Raw genomic sequence first — 18,633 nt, 5'->3', positions numbered from 1 at the left:
AGTGAGGGATGGTGGTGGTAGCAATGAGGGATGGTGATGGTGGTAGAAATGAGGTGTGGTGGTGGTAGCAATGGGGGATGGTGGTGGTAGCAATGAGGGATGGTGATGGTAGCATGAAGGGATGGTGATGGTAGCAATGAGGGATGGTGGTGGTAGCAATGAGGGATGGTGATGGTGGTAGAAATGAGGTGTGGTGGTGGTAGCAATGAGAGATGGTGGTGGTAGCAATGAGGTGTGGTGGTGGTAGCAATGAGGGATGGTGGTGGTAGCAATGAGGTGTGGTGGTGGTAGCAATGAGAGATGGTGATGGTGGTAGCAATGAGAGATGGTGATGGTGGTAGCAATGAGGGATGGTGGTGGTGGTAGCAATGAGGGATGGTGGTGGTAGCATGAAGGGATGGTGGTGGTAGCAATGAGGGATGGTGATGGTAGCAATGAGGGATGGTGATGGTAGCAATGAGGGATGGTGATGGTAGCAATGAGGGATGGTGATGGTAGCAATGAGGGATGGTGATGGTGGTAGCAATGAGGGATGGTGATGGTGGTAGCAATGAGGGATGGTGGTGGTACATGAAGGGATGGTGGTGGTAGCATTGAAGGATGGTGATGGTGGTAGCAATGAGGGATGGTGGTGGTAGCAATGAGGGATGGTGGTGGTACATGAAGGGATGGTGGTGGTAGCATTGAAGGATGGTGATGGTGGTAGCAATGAGGGATGGTGGTGGTAGCAATGAGGGATGGTGGTGGTACATGAAGGGATGGTGGTGGTAGCATTGAAGGATGGTGATGGTGGTAGCAATGAGGGATGGTGGTGGTAGCAATGAGGGATGGTGGTGGTAGCATTGAATGATGGTACCATTGGTGATGGTAGCAGTGAGAGATGGTTGTGGTAGCATTGAGGGATGATGGTGGTAGCACTGAGGGATGGTGGTGGTAGTATTGAGGGATGGTTGTGGTAGCATTGAGGGATGGTGGTGGTAACATTGAGGGATGGTCGTGGTAGCATTGAGGGATGATGGTGGTAGCACTGAGGGATGGTGGTGGTAACATTGAGGGATGGTTGTGGTAGCATTGAGGGATGATGGTGGTAGCACTGAGGGATGGTGGTGGTAGTATTGAGGGATGGTTGTGGTAGCATTGAGGGATGGTGGTGGTAACATTGAGGGATGGTGGTGGTAGCATTGAGGGATGGTGGTGGTAGCATTGAGGGATGGTGGTGGTAGCACTGAGGGATGGTGGTGGTAGCAATGAGGGATGGTGGTGGTAGTATTGAGGGATGGTGGTGGTAGCATTGAGGGATGGTGGTGGTAGCAATGAGGGATGATGGTGGTAACATTGAGGGATGGTGGTGGTAGCACTGAGGGATGGTGGTGGTAGCACTGAGGGATGGTGGTGGTAACATTGAGGGATGGTGGTGGTAGCATTGAGGGATGGTGGTGGTAGCATTGAGGGATGGTGGTGGTAGCATTGAGGGATGGTGGTGGTAACATTGAGGGATGGTGGTGGTAACATTGAGGGATGGTGGTGGTAGCATTGAGGGATGGTGGTGGTAGCATTGAGGGATGGTGGTGGTAGCATTGAGGGATGGTGGTGGTAGCATTGAGGGATGGTGGTGGTAGCATTGAGGGATGGTGGTGGTAACATTGAGGGATGGTGGTGGTAACATTGAGGGATGGTGATGGTGGTAGCAATGAGGGATGGTGGTGGTAGCATTGAGGGATGGTGGTGGTAGCATTGAGGGGTGGTCGTGGTAGCATTGAGGAATGGTCGTGGTAGCATTGAGGGGTGGTCGTGGTAGCAATGAGGGATGGTGGTGGTAGCATTGAGGGATGGTGGTGGTAGCATTGAGGGATAGTGGTGGTAACATTGAGGGACGGTGGTGGTAGCATTGAGGGATGGTGGTGGTAGCATTGAGGGGTGGTCGTGGTAGCATTGAGGGACGGTGGTGGTAGCATTGAGGGGTGGTCGTGGTAGCATTGAGGGACGGTGGTGGTAGCATTGAGGGACGGTGGTGGTAGCATTGAGGGGTGGTCGTGGTAGCATTGAGGGACGGTGGTGGTAGCATTGAGGGGTGGTCGTGGTAGCATTGAGGAATGGTCGTGGTAGCATTGAGGGGTGGTCGTGGTAGCAATGAGGGATGGTGGTGGTAGCATTGAGGGATGGTGGTGGTAGCATTGAGGGATGGTGGTGGTAACATTGAGGGACGGTGGTGGTAGCATTGAGGGATGGTGGTGGTAGCATTGAGGGGTGGTCGTGGTAGCATTGAGGAATGGTCGTGGTAGCATTGAGGGGTGGTCGTGGTAGCAATGAGGGATGGTGTGGCAGTGTGGGATGGTATTAGTTAAAATAAATGGTGATGAGGGATTGGTGGTATTGGCAGTAATCGAGAAATGAAAGAAAAGATCATGCGTTAATCTATTTCTGATAGAATACCCATAGAAAATGAAAGATAAGGAATGTTTGTATAAGGATACTATAGTAATCAACTGACAGAACAGCACAATATACGGTTTTTGATATAAAATCAGTCATTAAATAACAATCATTACTGGCCAAATTATATATTTTTTAAACGTTTAGTACAACCTTTGTTCGAAATATCTACTCTACAAAACCAAAGGTTTACCAAATATTTAAAATAAATTTTAATTCGATCTGAACAAGACGTAAGAACAGAGCAGCTATTCACTAGATATCTTTCTGCATAATCTAACCTAGTGGAAGTAACTAAAACAAACTTTAAACAACACAAAAATATAATACTTTGCATTGGTAAATATGAAAATTATATGCAACTAACTTAAAATTACACTACTGTTCGAAATTTCATGCAATAAAAAAATGAAAATAGTTACCTACCTGCCTACCTTTATGGATCAATACCAGCTGATATGCACCGACTTGCGCGCATTAACCAGCGGTAGTTGCCTTCGGTATGTAAACATTAGACGGCCAATAATATGGTCGGTTTACAGCTTTTGATAGCCATTCGTCACGTGATATGGCGTTTAATCTAAACTTTCAATAGTTGATCCTCGCACGTATAGACAGGTTGTCGGTAGAGCAGGAAATCAAAGATCTTAGCCAAAGATATACACATTTTATATATATATATATATATATATATATATATATTCTATACTTATAAAGAATGTGTTTTCAATACTCATAAATTTGTCAATATTATATATTGCGACTATTATAAAGGGTTGATGGAGGATTTGGCACGTAGTGTTATTTGAGACAAAGGCGAATTAAGTTATTATTTATGTAGTGTTTAACTGTAAACAAAGAAAAACGGTTTTAGCTAGGAGGTGGATTTAGATTATAATGGACTTACGGTGCGAGGGATCGTGAGATTAACACTCCCACACTTTTTAAGCACTCGATAGTGTTTTGGGTTGTTGTTTTTGTTATTATTGTACAAACATATAATTCCTTATGGGACAGCTTGTGTACTTTTTTTTCCTTTTTTTTCTCTTTTTTTTTTTGTCCCCATAAACATAAGCAAGGTCAAGGTTGGGGCCTTGAATCATTGTTGTACATGGTATTATTGTATATACATAAACGATACATAATTAAAGCTATACACTCGTATATAAAGCACTTATTAAACAATATGTGAACAATATGTGTATACATATGCATGTGCGTGTGTGTGAGAGGGATAGAGAGAGAGAGAGAGAGGGGGGGGGGGGGGGGGGACAGACAGACAGACACGGACGTGTGGAGTAACAGGGAGGAAGCCGAAGATAGACAAAAGGGAACAGAAACGGCGCGAGCCGTATGCACACATACAGCTTGTGTACTTTATAATTATGTAATATATCAATGTGTAATACATAAGGTGAGTACCGGCCTCGGTGGCGTCGTGGTTAGGCCATCGGTCTACAGGCTGGTAGGTATTGGGTTCGGATCCCAGTCGAGGCATGGGATTGTTAATCCAGATACCGACTCCAAACCCTGGGTGAGTGCTCCGCAAGACTCAATGGGTAGGTGTAAACCACTTGTCCCGACCAGTGATCCATAACTGGTTCAACAAAAGCCATGGTTTGTGCTATCCTGCCTGTGGGAAGCGCAAATAAATGATCCCTTGCTGCCTGTCTTAAAAGAGTAGCCTATGTGGCGACAGCGGGTTTCCTCTAAAAAGTGTCAGAATGACCATATGTTTGACAGGAAGCACATTGTAATATAAAATATTGTCACTCTGTTATAACCAGTGACCCACAACATGATGTATTAAGGGCCTGGTGCATACAGTGTTGTTTGTAACCACCTCTCACCTGCACAATTTCCTGCACACGCGCTGGTTTGTTTACGTAATTCGACGTTTCTAATATTAGGTTAACCTTCCTTTCATTTATTTACATCGGGGGGGGGGGGTGGGGGGGGGGGTGGGGGGGGGGGGGTGTGGGGGGGGGGGTGGGGGGGAGGGGGGGGGGGGGGTGGGGGGGGGGGGGGGGGGGGGGGGGGGGTGTATTCATACTCGGGGGGGGGGGGGGGGGGGGGGGGGACAATTCCCTGATGATATAACCAGCATCTTAATTGTATTGTATGTAAATAATTAATAAATAAATAAATAAATAAAATAATAATTAAACCAAACATATTAAGCAATAATACTCCCCCTTAAAAAAAAAAAAAAAAAAAAAAAAAAAAAAAAAAAAAAAAAAGAAAGAAGGAAAAAAATGAAGAAGAAAGCAAGAGACTCTTTCTTTTAAACGAGAAGATCGAAAATCGTTACTCCGAAATTTTGTTTGCATTTTATAGCCGATAGCCTCTAATTGCGGTGTCTAGTTATTCATGTCTTAATTAATACGTAAAACTAAATATATAGGTCCATGTGTAAGAGTCTGCACCTCAGTTTATCCCTGAATTTCATATTATGTTGTTGAAACTTTACAAAACAAAAACAAAACTTTCAATGGCACTTCGATAGTTTTCGTATATTACGGACGTTGTCGGAAACTTAACGATTACGTCAACAATACGATGACGTTTCAATGTGGTTATGGACATCAAAGATGCTCTATTGTACATTCTTCTGAATTTAGCTTAAATTCAGGAATATGTGAACGATATCGCTATTTGACGTCCATGAGCATATTTAACGTACAGAAGAAAACATTTTAATTATTTAACATACATTTAATTATATATATATATATATATATATATATAAGATGGCGAAGCGGTTACAACGTTTACCTGTTTTTTTCAATAGTATGAATATCACAAAGACAGGTGAGTGTACATTTATTATTATATCTTAGTAAAATGTCTTTAAAATGTGTATTAGTGAGGTATGTTATCAGCCACTAGTGAAGATAACATTTCATGGCCGGTTACTGGATTTTTCTATGGAGGGCCATTATACCGAATATTATTGTCTCTGTAAACCTACATTTCATATTTTATATTTATTTTTTAATTATTTGTCTCTTTTATATTTATATCAGGGGCGTAGCATGATCTGGACCGGGGGGGGGGGGGGGGGTCGAATATGAACCAAGTGGACCCTTTTTCTATTTTGTTTTTGCACCACCAGAAACTCCATATGTATAAACCTGTATGTTTTAGTTCTGAAAGCGGACAACTTGCTTCAGCGTGGGTGTTCGTCCGAACCTCCCGAACACCCCGAACACCCCTAGCCTACGCCCCTGTATATCTTATGTTAAACTCACTCTGGGTGGCAGTGAGTATAGGAATGCTAACCCATTATACCTACCAACCTTAATAGTGGGGCAGCAAACACCTAAAAGTTGATTGAATTCAGGGCCGCAGCTAGGAGTGTTTGGGGTGGGCCGTAGGGTCTCCACGAGTACTCGGGCACGGGCAGAGTCTAGCAAGACTGGAGTCTGTTCACAGGACTCGAGTACCCGTACAAATGAAACAGTGTAGGTCATTAGAGGCGGATCTAGGGGAGGCCCGAGGGGCCCGCCCCCCCCCCCCCTAAATTTTGCGATAGTTATAATTTTATTATATATTAATTTTCTTTTTTTTTACGATCCCTCTCCAAACCTCACCCAAAGTTCTCTTGGCATTCCACCTCATGTCACTGCCCCCCCCCCACCCCCCACCCCCATTCCACCCCTAATGGATTTTCTGGATCCGCCACTGGTCATGTATTCCAGCAGTAACTAATTAGCGATACAAGTTACACAATAATTATATGATCATGCCCTTTGTGTCTCATTTTAATCTGGCTGTCCGTCCGTCAAAATACTGATCGTATCTATCTACCGGTTTCTAAATGCAATAAAATGCGCTGGAATTAAGATGCATAATGCTATTTTGCTTTATTTCTTAATCTCATTATCATCTGGTATATATGTGTCGGGTACTTGGGTCCTGGTCGAGTTTGACCCTAGAGTACTCGAGTCCTATATTTTGGACTCGTGGAGGCCCTACGGTGGGTGGGGGGGGGGGGGGGGGGGGGGGGGGGGAGATGCATTCTGCGCATACCTAAAACTCCACACACGGTTAAGAAGAGGATTTTCTTTAAGTTTACCGTATGTTTTTTTTTTTTTTTTTTTTTTTTTTCTTTTTTTTGGGTGTTTTTGGGGAGCAACTTTTGGTTAAAAGTATGAAACTTGGCATGTAGATACCTTGACTATTTACGAATATTTTCAGATATGGACCCAAGTAATCAGCACCTCCTTATGACCATATACAGATTCCCCTACCCCTTTCCATATAGTGAATTCTTAATAACTTACAAGTATCTACATTCAAATGCATATTTCTCACCAAGTGTTAATGCTACATTAATTCTAAATGTAATTTTGAATAGCTAAGATGCACGCAGGCACATAATATGGGGTGGGAGTCAGTGGTGAGCAGTATTTTGGCGGGGAGGATTTGTGCTTTCCTGCCATTAAAATATCCTAAATAACTCATGTAAACTTGCCACATAGATACCTGGTAGGCGTGGATCACCCCACCCCCACCCCCCCCCCCCCCCCCCCCCCCCCACCCCCTCCGTCCCCATCTCCCACGGAGAAAGTTTTTATTAATAATTGTATTAGTTTTACATGTACTCTTAGTATTTGTATTTAAGTGTCTGTGGTTCAGTGAGCCTTTGAATTCCGGACAAAAGCACCACGTTTCCCATGTGCTGCCCATTGCTAAATAGTTTTCAGATTTTAATAGAAACCACTTCTTCTAAAAATACATCATGATGGTCATATTGGATTTCCACGATGGTCACCATGTAAAACCATAATGGTGCCAATATCTCAGCACCCATGCCACCTAGCCTTACAATTATTTGGTCTAACTTACATGCTTGGGGTCAAGGAATGCAGTTTTATTATTAAAAGCATACCACTAGATGGAGTTTTATAAAAGAAATGAAATATGGAGACAAAATATTGAGGGAAAAAGCTTCAACATCTATTGTGAGTCTTACCAACTTCTTGCTTTGGTATCATTCTGTTCTAGACCGTCTTTAAGACGATAAAGTACAAGACAGTAAATTTATTCACGAGAAAATTTCTTGGGATAGAGAATATGGTGTAGTTAAAGCATAGCTTAACCCAATTAAGATGGCATATATCATCCAAGACGCTTTGCTCATTTCATACACCTCTGTTGCACATGCATGACATTTCTACTGAACATTTTACTTCTCATAGTAACAAATACACAGTTCAGTACACTTCCAATGGGTCTTTTTACATGCACATCCACTCAGATACTTAACAGGCTTTGGAAGTCAGTTGAAAGTTTGCACATAGGAACCCAGGACTGGCTGTCTTCATCAAAAGTCCTTCTACCACTCTGGAGTGGGTGCATTTTGTTCATTCTGTTCACTGGAACATATTCTGTTCATACTAAATGCAACCTGTTCTTCGCACGGTAAAGTTTTGATAGAGTGTGGTGGGCTTAGACTGGGTTTATCGTCAAAAATATTACCGCCGTGTAGATAACCATCCCTCATTAGCTAATACTATATACATGGCGGCCGTATATATATATATATATATATATATATAGCCACTTTTACGTTAAGTGACAAAGATAGCGATGTCCATTGTGGCTGTATTTAAGGAATTCATCTTTGGACGCTACATTTAGCACGATGTGTGTACGGTATTCGACTGGACCTAAGCGTAAAAATATTATTGCAGTGTGGCAAGTACAACGAAGGCTGTCGGCAGTGCATATCAAAAGAGGAGAAGCGATCAGAACGGTTGGAAACTGTTAAAAAGACCTTACGTATTACAGTATAGATTCCAGCATGGTAGGCAAATTGTTTTAAGTGTGGCAGTAGGGCATCCCGGGTAGGTGGAACGGTTTCCATTATGTTCCCCTTCTTGCAGTACACCACCTTCCTTGCCCTGTCAACATGTTCCAGGTCGCTGGTCTTGCCCCATCCCCTCTCCCTCAGACTGTCTTTTTACATTTTTCAAAGAAAGCAGAAGTAGTGTCGCATTCTGTGAAACTGGACGAGAGATATAGCCAGGACATTATGTATATCCTAGTGCTTGCTTTCTGGGACACCTTTACTCGCTTTCTTTTGAATTGTTTGATGCTGCTCGTGATGTATGTGACTCATACTACCACATCAACTATTTTGGAATGGTCGGCATACTAATCAAATGTCTGGGTGCTGGTAAGAACAAGATTCTAGGAAACTAGGCTGATTTTTTACATGATCCAACCATCAAGCAGGTACATTTTGCATACCTCACCGTCCAACCATCAAGCAGGAAAATTTTGCATACCTCACCGCCAAGATTGCTAACGTAGACTGCCAAGAAGACAAGTAAATAATCATTACATCTGGTGACACGGTCATTCTTCGAGGAGCCGATCATTCAGTGCTACTATGTAACCACGAGGATGCACTAGACATTTAATTCATGTTCAAGATGCTATTCTGAACGGTTGTGCCAACAGTCTGGTTTACACTTTTAATACAGGTATCCTTGTCATCCTAACTGGCAAATTCAATGATTTGATTACCTTGGGTCAAAATGTGAGTTTTTGGGGTTGCCTTTGGTACAAGCAAATACACACGTATTTACCATTTTATACATCAGTCATCATGTGTATAATTGAAGTCCTGGGTAAAGAGAAATTCCTGTCGATACCTCTCGTCTAAAACTTCACAGGGTGTGACACTACCTCTGCGTTTCTTGGAAAAGGTAAAAGGACAGCCTGGGGTGCAGGAATATGCTTCCCTGGTATGACCCGTACCTTTATCTACGTGGAGCTCACCCCTTACACCAAAAAAGATCCATGCTTCCAGCTACTGGAATGCTTCACAGTTATTTTGTATTGTAAAACGAGCGACTTGGGACATGTTGACGAAGCAAGGGAGATGTTGCATTGGAAATCATTCCACCCACCCAGGATGCCTTATTGCAGCACTCAACATAAGTTGCATACTAATCTGGAATATTGTTCACCAGTCAACAGAGTAAGCACAATACACCCACTACAGATGGTGGTGATGGACGTTTGATAAAGACAGCAAGTCTTGTGTGCTGTACATGTGGCATCCAAAGCCTGCAGTGAATCTGTCAATTGCAAGAGTCTGAGAGGAAATGATACCAGATGTACATGCAAAAAGGCCCGTTCGAAATGTACTGAACTGTGTATTTGTTCTATGAGAAGTAAAATGTTCCATAAAAACGTCTTGCATGTGCAGTGGTGTATGAAATCATCAAAGCATCTTGAATGGTTTATGCCACTATGCATTACATCGTAATCGGGTCAGCATATGCCGTGACTACACTACCCTATATTCTTAGGAAAGTTTGCTTTATCTAGAACATAATGTTACCAAAGAAAAAGCTGATAAGAATCACAATAGATGTTGTAGCTGTTTCCTTAATATATCAATATCTTGAATGCTATAATTGCATACCTTGCCCCAAAATATGTAAGTTTAGACAACAAATTGTGAGGCTAGGTGGCACTGGTGTTGATATATTGGTTTTACATGATAATATGGCCACCATAATGTTACCACACAACTAATTCCCCCTACATCCACCCCCACCCCCGAATCCGTTTATATTTGATGTAGCATTAATGCTCACTGAAGAAGAGACATTTGAATACAGGTTCTATATGTAAACTATTACAATTCTTCCCTTTTTGGGGGTTGGGAGGTGAATTTTTTATATCCTCCCATGGTCACCGGGGAGGGCTGTTTATTGTTCGTAATGTCATGGTATCTGTGTGGCAAGTTTCGCGATTTATATTTGGTGTGCATGTTACAAATGATTGCTTCATGGTATGAAAATACTAATCCTACCCACCAAAATATTGCTGCACCCCCCCCCCCCCCCCCCCCCCCCAAAAAAAAATCTATTCCTGCATACGCCTCAACTATTCAAAATTACATTTAGAATTGACGTAGCATTCTCACTGGGTAAAAACTGCATTTGAATGCAGATACATGTAAGTGTATATTAAGAATTGTCCAAAATGGAAAGGGGCTACACATTTATAGATCCTTCCTGGCCACCAAGGGGCGCTGCTGATTTTGGTCCACATCTGAAAATTTTCGTAATGGGTCAAAGTATGAATGTGCCAAGTTTAAACAAAAGTGCAAAAAAAAATATGTTAGCCGCCCCACTGTAAGTCCAGTGGTTGAAGCACTACACCGCTGAGGTATACGCACATGAAAGAAATCACTGACTGTAAAAATAGTTCCGTCGACAAGAACAGTAACTGTTGTTAACTTCAGATCTATTCAATCAGGCACGGCGGAAGCAAGTAGACATTGGGGAGGAGGCTGACTGAGATCAAGGGCGCAACGCAAAGTTTCTAGGGAGTTCGGGGGTATGATCCCCCGTAAAAGTTTGAAAATTAGATGTCCTAAAATGCAATTTCCTGCATTCTACAACTAAAATTCATCTCTGTTTTAAGATTTACTACCAATAATATTTTATATTCAGAATTATTGGAGAGCTAGATCCTCCAGTGCCCCCCCCCCCCCCGCTCCGCCGCGCCTGTCAATACGTCATTGTCTGGAAGAAATGTTAACGCACGAACGAACGAACGAACGGACGCACAAACTCCGATTTTCTATCATACATTCTTGCCATAGATGTTTTGTTATTTTTATATCAGTCTTCAGTGATTGAAACTATCAAAAACTATTTAATCATCTCTCTTATTTTCATACACAACAACTTAACGACACTATGGAGAAGTACTCTTTGTCATTTACGAAATGGCATAAAATGGTTATCATGTTCCATATTATTACGTAAATCATGGTTGTAATGATTGTTATTTCATTTTGGCAACATATATGTAGCTCCATAACTGCAATTACCATAATCATTGGCTAGGGCCTACATTATGTTGCATAAATCGTTACACGTCGATAATATTCGATGGGGAAACAAAGTTCTAAGATTATAATGGTTAAATTAGTACCAGGGAGAAATCATGGTCATCCCGGCAGTAAACTAGACGAGAGTAGGGTTGTATTTGCTGATTGTGTTGGGTGTTCTTTTGTTGTTGTTTTTATATAAAAAATAATAATAATAATAAAATATTAAAAAAACTATTTGCGTAATTTATGTGAAATAAAATTTAATGTCCTATAACATTTCTGTTTGGACTCCTTGGTATTACAGATAACGGAACACCATTCTGTCTCGACATTTCATTGTGGCGGTGAACTAGTGGATGGTGGTGCTGGTGTTGTAATAATATTACGCATGCAGTTTACATAAATAGAGGCGGACCCAAGAGAGAGGGGAACCACGGGACCCGTCCTTCCTAAAAAAAAATATCCAGATGCCCTTTTTCCTTCTTTTCTTTAAAAAAAATAAAATGGAATGCTCTTTCTACGAGTTGATTCGTGGTCCCTTTTCCGTTAGTACCCGACCCCCACCGGGAAATATTTCCTGGATCCGCCCTTGATAAACTAGCTATCCTACAGCATCCCAGTCTGGACAATTCTGTTTTGTAGACGGAAAATCCTAACTACAGCGACGGTATTAACAAGGGTGCATTTAATACATGTTGAACAAAAGGGTTCTTTCATTCAACGGGTCAACAAGGTCTTTAATACGATTATAGGAGTATGTGATAAATGTTCAGATTTCACTACTAGATGTAATTTGTAAGCTGTTGACCAATCAACTCGCATGCTGCGAGTTAATATTACAAATCTAACTGTGTGGTCGCATAAATCGATTCACAAAGGAATCAGTACATATTGTACGTGTATACATACATATATGACAAGTCTGACATTGTGTAATAATATACCCCTGGGTATAAATTGAAATCATTATTGATTGCAAATTCATTGGTAAAACAAGTTACGACTTGTGAAGTCATTCATGCATGCATTTAAATGTCTTTGCAGACCCTAACTAAGCTTGTGATATCACGCCAATAGTGCATGCATGTAATAAAGCATGTATATACTGAGGTTCACCTTGTCTGTCTTTTTTTTCTTCTTTTTTTTTTTTTTCCTTTTTTTTCTTTCTTTTTTTGACCCAATATTAAGTTATATTCAGGCGCGTGTGCAGGGGTAGGGTTTAGGGGGTCAAAACCCCTCACTGCCATAGTTTAGACCTCTCCCTGTATAAATTTCTACACACGCGCCTGTATAATATCGTTATCATTTATTGAATTATTGTCATTGTCATTGGTACAAACTACGTCAACAACTGGAGGGGTATACGGTACGTGTAAACGTTTGTGAAAATGTGTTTATAGTTGTATGTGCGTGCGTGCGTGTTCTAAATCAAAATAAAAGCAAAATAAGATTTTTTAAACAGTAATCTAGATTTACTGCACACAAAAAACAAAAAAACATAGGTAACATTCCAAATCATGTATGAAAAATTAAAAGAAAAATGGTGACAATGTTTCGCCTTGGCGGATACCGCTGCTACATGAATATAATTCCGAGTGTATATAAATACAAATTAAAAAAAAAAGTGTAAATAACTTCAAGTTTATACTATCTTTGTTTAATGGTAAATCAGAGTGACTTAAAATTGATAATACATGTAGTACTTAATATGATTTAACCAGTAAATTGCTCGCGTAAAAACAAAATACAAATCAAATGGAATGGAATAGCAGACGTAAATATATTTTATTCTGGAGACAGCCTTTCACATTTTTTTTTTTTTTTACATTTTGAAAATACACGTTTTTTAAATTTAATAATAACGAATTGAATAAACTGATATCAATAACATATCAAATATTTGAACTCATTCCGCAGTTACCGTATTTTATGAATTTACGATAGATCTGTCAACATGTACCGACGCTGATAAGATTATACGTTGTTATTACGATAGCATACCATTCTTACCTGTCGCAGCAAAGTCCACAGACGTTCCTTGAAGATCCAGATGCGCCATGTCTTGTACCCGAACATCGGTATCAGATACAGCTTCCTGCTCCATAGCCTATTAGTAAGATTTAACACAAAATAAATTTTTAAAAAAACAATCGCAAACTCTCATAGACCGGCTCGACAATCGCACCGATCTCTCCAGGTGTGTTCCGTGACAGAGCCGGACTTGTCGCAGTTATAATCCTCTACCATTTACCTTGGCCCATACCTCAGACCGACTGGTTCGGAGTGTTCAAGTGCTATTCACGTGTGTTATGCTGTAACGTCTGCGGGTGCTCTTTGTAATTATACAATGAATCCACGTCGTGCAACGCCTCCAGTCGTAAACGTTTGTAATGGTGATCGATATATTATGATTAAACAGTTATTAGCTTTCTACAGACTGCTCTCCAAGTTGGTAGTAATATAATATAAAGCTGTCAATTAACGCCCTGAAGACTGAGAAATCTGAAACTAGCGTATTTCCACATCGTTTGATATTAGAGTTTAGTGTAACATTTAGCGCCACGCTTTAACGCATGACTATCTTACTTTGTGTCTACATAGATGCACTTCATAGTAAAAAATATTATTAAAAAAATAATAATCTATACTTTTTTTCTAATTGCATGAATGAATGTATTCTTGTTCAACTCCAAAAGAGTATATGAATACAGAATGTTCATAACCGCGTACGTCCCACTGCATATATATTTTTTGTTCAATTAATTACTGCTGGCAAATGGCGAAGACCTTTTTACAATTCCTGGCTTGGGAAGAATACGTGCTTTTCGTTTGTAACAGAATATGCGTGAATAAATAAGTAATCAAATCCGAACAACAAAGCCTGACCTTACATTTATTTATTCCATGGTTGATTTGGTCAGCCAACGGGGACTTAAAACGTATTGTGTTGTCCAGTCGTGGTTGATTTGCCGCTTTGGTGGAACTTGTACGTCAGTAAGATCACCACGATCGACAGTCAGACGACTCTATACGTATTAGTGTCAACAGTGCGTTCCGACCACTTAACAGAGCACTTATCTGTCATATCATATCTTCATAAACACTAGTTTTAGTTATCGATTGAAAAGAGCATGTGAATTTTAGCTTTGTATACTTTTAAGTCATGTTTGACGATTAATCGTAGATTAATTAATTTGTTATTGAGATCCACTGTAATGCGCGATAGATTATTGGTGAATGTACTGAACATGCCCAAGGGCGCGGTGGGCATGGCGACGTGAAACGACCAGTTTCAGTTACTGTAACATCACGACCATGTGTACGAGACGCCAATTATGAATTCCTTTTCACTGTTTTTGTTCAATTAAAAATGTATAGAAAATAATCCAAAGGCGATGACTAATCTGAGTTTGTTGTCACTGTACAATATTTTCGACTATTTTTTTATTTTTTTATTTTTTTTTAAATATTTATTTTCCCCAGTCCATTCTGACCATGTCAAGGTTGGGGAGCCTTGAATTCATGGCCTTATATCAAAGTAATATAATTTATATACAAGTACATATATCTAATTTGTTGTATAATAATGTTATATAGTCATATATAACAATTTGATACATAAATGCATTTGTAATGTTTCTGTATAAATTAAAGATTGGTTAAAAAAACTAAACAAATTGCTATGACGCATATAATGGAAAGGACTGGGAAATATAGAAGAAGAAAGAAGATATAAATGGTTAAAACACATAATAATAAATTGATAAATAAATAAATAAGCAAACAAACAAACAAAACAAAACAAATAAATAAATAAACAAATAAAATAAATAAATAAATAAATACATACATGGGGGGGGGGGTAAATCTATACTAGCGCGAAGATATAATATTTAATGTTGATAATCAACCAATTTACAAAGTTACTATTTTCGTTATTGATCATACCAAACATAACAATATCTTGACTAAAAATAATGTCAATTCCTGTTTCAGTCAATATCCATTCTCGTATTGATTCCCAAATGTGGTTAACCTTGTTACAGTCAAAGAAAAGATGTTGTAACGTTTCACATGAAGCTTTGCAGAAGTCGCAAGCATTAGCATCCACGTAATATATCATATACAAAAATGTATTAGTAGTTAAAATTCTGTGTACTATTCTATACTGAAACCATGATAATGTTGTGTCTTTTGCACATCGAAAAGGAATAACATAATACTTTTCCCATTTCTTTGTATCATACATGTATCCTTCATTTGCATATTTCAATTGTGCTTTTGGAATGACAGTTTGTGAATTTAACATATCATACATATGTTTACAAACGCTTTTGTCTTTTAATAAATGTTTTATCTTAAACGGGAAAACAGGATTTTTAAGATTTGTGAAAGTGTCATCGTTTATGTTTTCTAATTTGTTTATAAATGATTTAACAGCATTTGTTATTGACGCATATTCCAAGAAATTTGATTTATATGATATTTTGTTATAAACTGTTCGTATGTTAAAACTTCACCTTGTTCGTTTAATAAATCATTAATAAATGTGATACCATTATTGATATAATGTTTGTATATAAATGGTTTGTTACCTATACATATTTTGCTGTTAATACTTAATATATCATCCACACTTTGTGGGTTTTGAACTTTTTGTATATCTATCCAGCTGGACAGTGTTTCTCTCCAAAACCTATTGCGAATATGTTCTATTTTGCGCGTTAGGTAATAATCACCTTGTTTAATCATGTCTGTTAACAATATGTTTGTAACTGACTTAAACAAAGTGATCCACTTTGAGTTATTTAAAGCATTCTTCGAATCCATGTACATTTCATTGCTGTTATAAAATTATTTATGTTTATCATTTTAATACCACCCCTTTCATAATCTTGCGTTATTAAATTTCGTTTCAATTTTTCAGTTTTACTCTGCCAGATAAATTTAAAAAATAATGTATTTATATGTTTTATCAGAATTTCATTTGGATTCGGTAAAGCTATTAATAGGTGAGTTAACTTTGGCATTATTAACGTTTTTAACAGTCATTCTTCTGCAAGACCATACTCTCATCAATTTTTGTACTTCTGATATTTTTGAATCATAATTCAGTTCGATTATATGTTCCATGTTCACTGAAAAGTTGATACCAAGCAGGTTAAAACTATTTTTGGCGACTAAAATTACATATTAAATATATTTTCTTGTTTAGAATACCAGTTGTCTGTGTATCCAATGTGTTTGCGGTCGTGCGCTAATGCTTGTAACAGTCATTTTTTAAATTTTACTTCATAATACACACACACACACACACACACACACACACACACACACACACATTGTACGTACGGAATTATTGAAAGGTAAAATCCTATTTGGGCTACTAGTCTACTACAAACATTAGGACAACAACAAACTTGTTTATACATACACTAATATTCTAAATATTGTTAATGTATAATTTTAGTCATCAAAGAGTGTATGTCGTAAACATGTTACAATCGCAGCAAACGCAAGATACGTTACTGGTCTTGATTCCTGCAGGACGTAGCCGTGTGTGTGTGGGTGTGTCTGTCTGTCTGTCTGTGTATGTCTGTCTCTCTCCCTCTGTATGTGTGTGTCTGTCTGTGTGTGTGTGTGTCTGTGTGTGTGTGTGTCTGTTCTTGATTCCTGCAGGACGTAGCCGTGTGTGTATGTGTGGGTGTCTGTCTGTCTGTGTCTCTGTCTGTGTCTCTGTCTGTGTATGTCTGTCTTTCTCCCTCTGTGTGTATGTGTGTGTCTGTGTGTGTTGTGTGTGTGTGCGTGTTGTGTGTGTGCGTGTTGTGTGTGTGCGTGTTTGTGTGTGTGTGTGTCTGTGAGTGTGTGTTGTGTGTGTGTGTCTGTGTGTGTTGTGTGTGTGTATCTGTTGTGTGTGTGTCTGTGTTGTGTACGTGTCTCCGTGTGTGTCTGTGTGTGTGTGTGTGTTGTGTGTGTGTGTATGTCTATGTGTATGTATGTGTGTGTGTGTGTGGTGTGTGTGTATGTATGTGTGTATGTCTGTGTGTGTGTGTGTGTATGTCTGTGTGTGTGTCTGTGTGTGTGTGTGTGTCGTGTGCATCTGTGTGTGTTGTGTGTGTATCTGTGTGTGTCTGTGTGTTGTGTGTGTCTGTGTCTGTGTCTGTGTGTGTTGTGTGTGTATGTATATGTGTGTGTGTCAGTGTGTGTGTCTGTGTGTGTATGTATATGTGTGTGTGTGTGTGTCTGTGTGTGTGTGTGTATGTGTGTGTGTCGGTGTGTGTGTTGCGTATCGGTGTGTGTGTATATGTGTGTGTGTGTGGTTGTGTGTCTGTGTATGTGTATGTATGTATGTATGTATGTGTGTGTATGTGTGTGTCTGTGTGTGTTGTGTGTGTGTCTGTGTGTGTGTCGGTGTGTGTGTTGTGTGTTTGTCGGTGTGTGTGTTGTGTGTGTGTGTCTGTGTGTGTGTATGTATGTGTGTGTCTGTGTGTGTGTATGTCTGTGTGTGTGTGTGTGTGTGTGTGTGTGTCTGTCTGTGTGCGTGTCTCTGTGTGTATGTCTATGTGTGTGTGTGTGTCTGTGTGTGTGTATGTGTATGTCTGTGTGTGTGTGCATGTCTGTGTGTGTGTCTGTCTGTATGTGTGTGTGTGTGTGTGTGTCTGTGTGTGTGTGACCGGCCTCGGTGGCGTCGTGGTAGGCCATCGGTCTACAGGCTGGTAGGTACTGGGTTCGGATCCCAGTCGAGGCAAGGGATTTTTAATCCAGATACCGATAACAAACTCTGAGTGAGTGCTCCGCAAGGCTCAATGGGTAGGTGTAAACCACTTGCACCGACCAGTGATCAATAACTTGTTCAGCAAAGGCCATGGTTTGTGCTATCCTGCCTGTGGGAAGCGCAAATAAAAGATCCCTTGCTGTTAATCGGAAGAGTAGCCCATGTAGTGGCGACAGCGGGTTTCCTCTCAAAATCTGTGTGGTCCTTAACCATATGTCTGACGCCATATAACCGTAAATAAAATGTGTTGAGTGCGTCGTTAAATAAAACATTTTTCTTCTTTTCTGTGTCTGTGCATGTCTATGTGTGTGCGTGTCTGTGTGTGTGTGCGTGTCTATGTGTGTGTGCATGTCTGTGTGTGTGTGTGTGTGTATGTCTATGTGTGTGTGTGCGCGTGTGTGTGTGTGCGTGTCTGTGTGTGTGTGCGTGTCTGTGTGCTACATAACAGGACGACCTGATATACACTGGATTAGGTGTACTAATTTTAAGCAAGAAGTTGCAAGTGATGTGCAATTATAAGCGCACGGGACGGGAGGGCAGGGAGAGCACCTGCCCC

At 40.1% G+C, this 18,633-nt stretch overlaps 1 protein-coding gene across 1 annotated transcript in view; it reads right to left on the bottom strand.

The window, feature by feature from the left end:
• LOC121369903 overlaps nucleotides 1-13,533 on the bottom strand; it is a 53,445-nt gene extending 39,912 nt beyond the window's left edge. Inside the window, exon 1 of the mRNA XM_041494983.1 lies at nucleotides 13,313-13,533. Coding sequence (XP_041350917.1) covers nucleotides 13,313-13,406 — 94 coding nt within the window. The 5' untranslated portion in view covers nucleotides 13,407-13,533. The remainder of the gene's footprint in view (nucleotides 1-13,312) is intronic.
• Nucleotides 13,534-18,633: the final 5,100 nt, after the last annotated feature.

Source organism: Gigantopelta aegis, chromosome 4 (assembly GCF_016097555.1).
Source record: "Gigantopelta aegis isolate Gae_Host chromosome 4, Gae_host_genome, whole genome shotgun sequence".
Lineage (NCBI taxonomy): Eukaryota > Metazoa > Mollusca > Gastropoda > Neomphalida > Peltospiridae > Gigantopelta > Gigantopelta aegis.
The sequence above is the reverse complement of the archived record's forward strand: the minus strand, read 5'-3'. Positions and strand labels throughout refer to the sequence as shown.